The sequence below is a fragment of the Temnothorax curvispinosus genome, unplaced genomic scaffold (genome assembly GCF_003070985.1).
Source record: "Temnothorax curvispinosus isolate PA1 unplaced genomic scaffold, ASM307098v1 QBEX01012342.1, whole genome shotgun sequence".
Taxonomy (NCBI): domain Eukaryota; kingdom Metazoa; phylum Arthropoda; class Insecta; order Hymenoptera; family Formicidae; genus Temnothorax; species Temnothorax curvispinosus.
The window spans coordinates 2,577-4,755 of NW_020222122.1; the positions used below are offsets into that span (position 1 = coordinate 2,577).

The following is a 2,179-nucleotide window of genomic DNA, read 5'->3' on the forward strand; positions in this document are numbered from 1 at the left end:
CAAATCGCCTAAAAGTTCCAACTAAGGAACGAAAGATTGACCATCCCAGGAATATCGAAACTAAGAGCGATAAACAAGATCCTAAATCCCGAGTTACTCGGAAACAGAGTATATCTCTCATTGATTCTCACGACGATACGCCCAGCGAGGAAGTAGAGGAGTATATGATGTAGACATAGAAATCAGTCAGATTAATAAGCAAATGTCACAACTAGCTGATCGTAGACGTCAATTACGCTCCAATTCGACAACGAAACCGAGCGGTTTGCTCGAGGATGCGAACGCTCAACAAGTTCGGACCCCCAAAACCCCTCACAAGGAAGTCCCTGGAGGTAGTGCGCAGCGTCGTGATCCTAAAAACGCCACTAACGCGGTAGCTAAGGTTCCCTGCGGCACTCCTCGCCGCAGACCGCCTAAATCTGCGGCTGTGACGATAACTAGTGTAGATCCGGAAAAGGTCTCATATGCGGGAATCCTAAAACAAGCACGCGAAAGGATAGAATTGAGGTCTCTGGGAATTGAAGACTCTAAAATACGTCGCGGCATCAACGGTGGTCTTATCATTGAGATCCCCGGTGAAAACGGTGCCTCCAAGGCTGATGCGCTCTCCAAAAAACTCAGAGAGGTCTTGCATAACAATACTGTGCGGATCAACAGACCAACAACGACGGGCGAGATTCGCCTTTGGAATTTTGACGATTTAATATCAAAATCAGATATTCTCGATAAGATCTCAGTCATCGGGGACTGCGACGAGGCCGATATAAAAATCGGCAACATAAGACCGTTGCGGAACGGACTTAATTCAGTCTGGATTAAGTGCCCTGTGACCGTCGCGCTCAAGATCTCTGACTTAGAACGAATAAAAATTGAATGGACAGTCGCTCGCACAGAATTACTGAAAAAAAGACCAGTCCAGTGTTTTAAGTGCTGGCGATATGTTCATGTTAAGAGTACATGCGGCTTCCCGGAGGATCAAACGGGGTCCTGCTTTAGATGTGCGGCCAGGGACCACCAGATCGGCCAATGCAACGCGGCTCCCCATTGCGTTGTCTGTGCCGAGGCTGGAAGACAATCGAGTCACCGCATGGGCTCGTTCCCCAGCAAACGAAAAAGGATTAAAAAATATTAAAATTTTTTAATACTTTTGAATCTCTTTTTTGGCGAAATTAAATGAAATTAGATGGGATTCGAAATGAGATATTGTCCAATCCCATGGAATCCAAAAAAGAAATTTTCAATTCCATCCAATTCTATGGAATCCGTAAAGGTTATGGAATTGCATGGCATTAGATGGTTTAGGAAACGTCTCGCGCCTCCGTTGGGCGACCAAGCGCCGTTGTTCGTCGGTGAGCTTTTGTGTATGCCTAAGGGCATTACACGCACTACTGCCGACGGGCAATTAGCCCGAAAATGAGATTTTTAAGATCTGTCAGGCCCCGTAGGGGGGTCTCTTTACATAGCGGTCGAGACGAAACTTTGAACTCGAGAAGATGCCCCGGCGATGCGACGCCTAGCGGCGTCGACGCAAACTGCCGGTAATGCAGATACCGCGCGGCCGTGTACTATTGATGGCGCGTACCGCCACAGAGTTCAACACGGACACTTTTTAATCCCTATCTTGGCATTCAATGGAATTCATTTTATTGTCAGAATAGACGAAATTCAATGAAATTCAATACGGAAATTTTTAATTTCTAGTTTGGCATTCAATGGTATTCATTTCGTTAACGGAATTAATGGTATTCAATGGAATTCATCACGAAACTTTCCAATCTCTGACCTGGCATTCAGTGGTATAATATATTTTTGTGTCGGAATTGGATGGGATTCAGAAAAGACAAATTCTTTCCAAAATAAGGAATTCCATGATATTGAAGAGTGAGTCCCAGTTGCGCACAGAATAAATCGGACACAGCAGGTTGAATGAATCGGACACAGTGTCGATCGGACACAGTAGGAAACGGACACACGGTGGTTGCAATCGGACACAGTGCGGATTGGACACAGTGCGGATCGGACACAGTGTCGATCGGACACAGTGTCGATCGGACACAGTAGGAAACGGACACAGTGCGGATCGGACACAGTGTCGATCGGACACAGTAGAAAACGGACACACGGTGGTTGCAATCGGACACAGTGCGGATCGGACACAGTGTCGATCGGACACAGTAGG

The 2,179-nt window shown here is 46.5% G+C and overlaps 1 protein-coding gene across 1 annotated transcript; it reads left to right on the top strand.

The window, feature by feature from the left end:
* Positions 1-202: 202 nt before the first annotated feature.
* LOC112462386 lies at positions 203-953 on the top strand (the record flags this gene model as incomplete). The annotated part of the gene is made up of 1 exon (XM_025028130.1): positions 203-953. A coding segment is annotated over exon 1 (751 nt), but the record flags the coding sequence as incomplete, so codon positions are not given.
* Between the last annotated feature and the right edge of the window lie 1,226 nt (positions 954-2,179).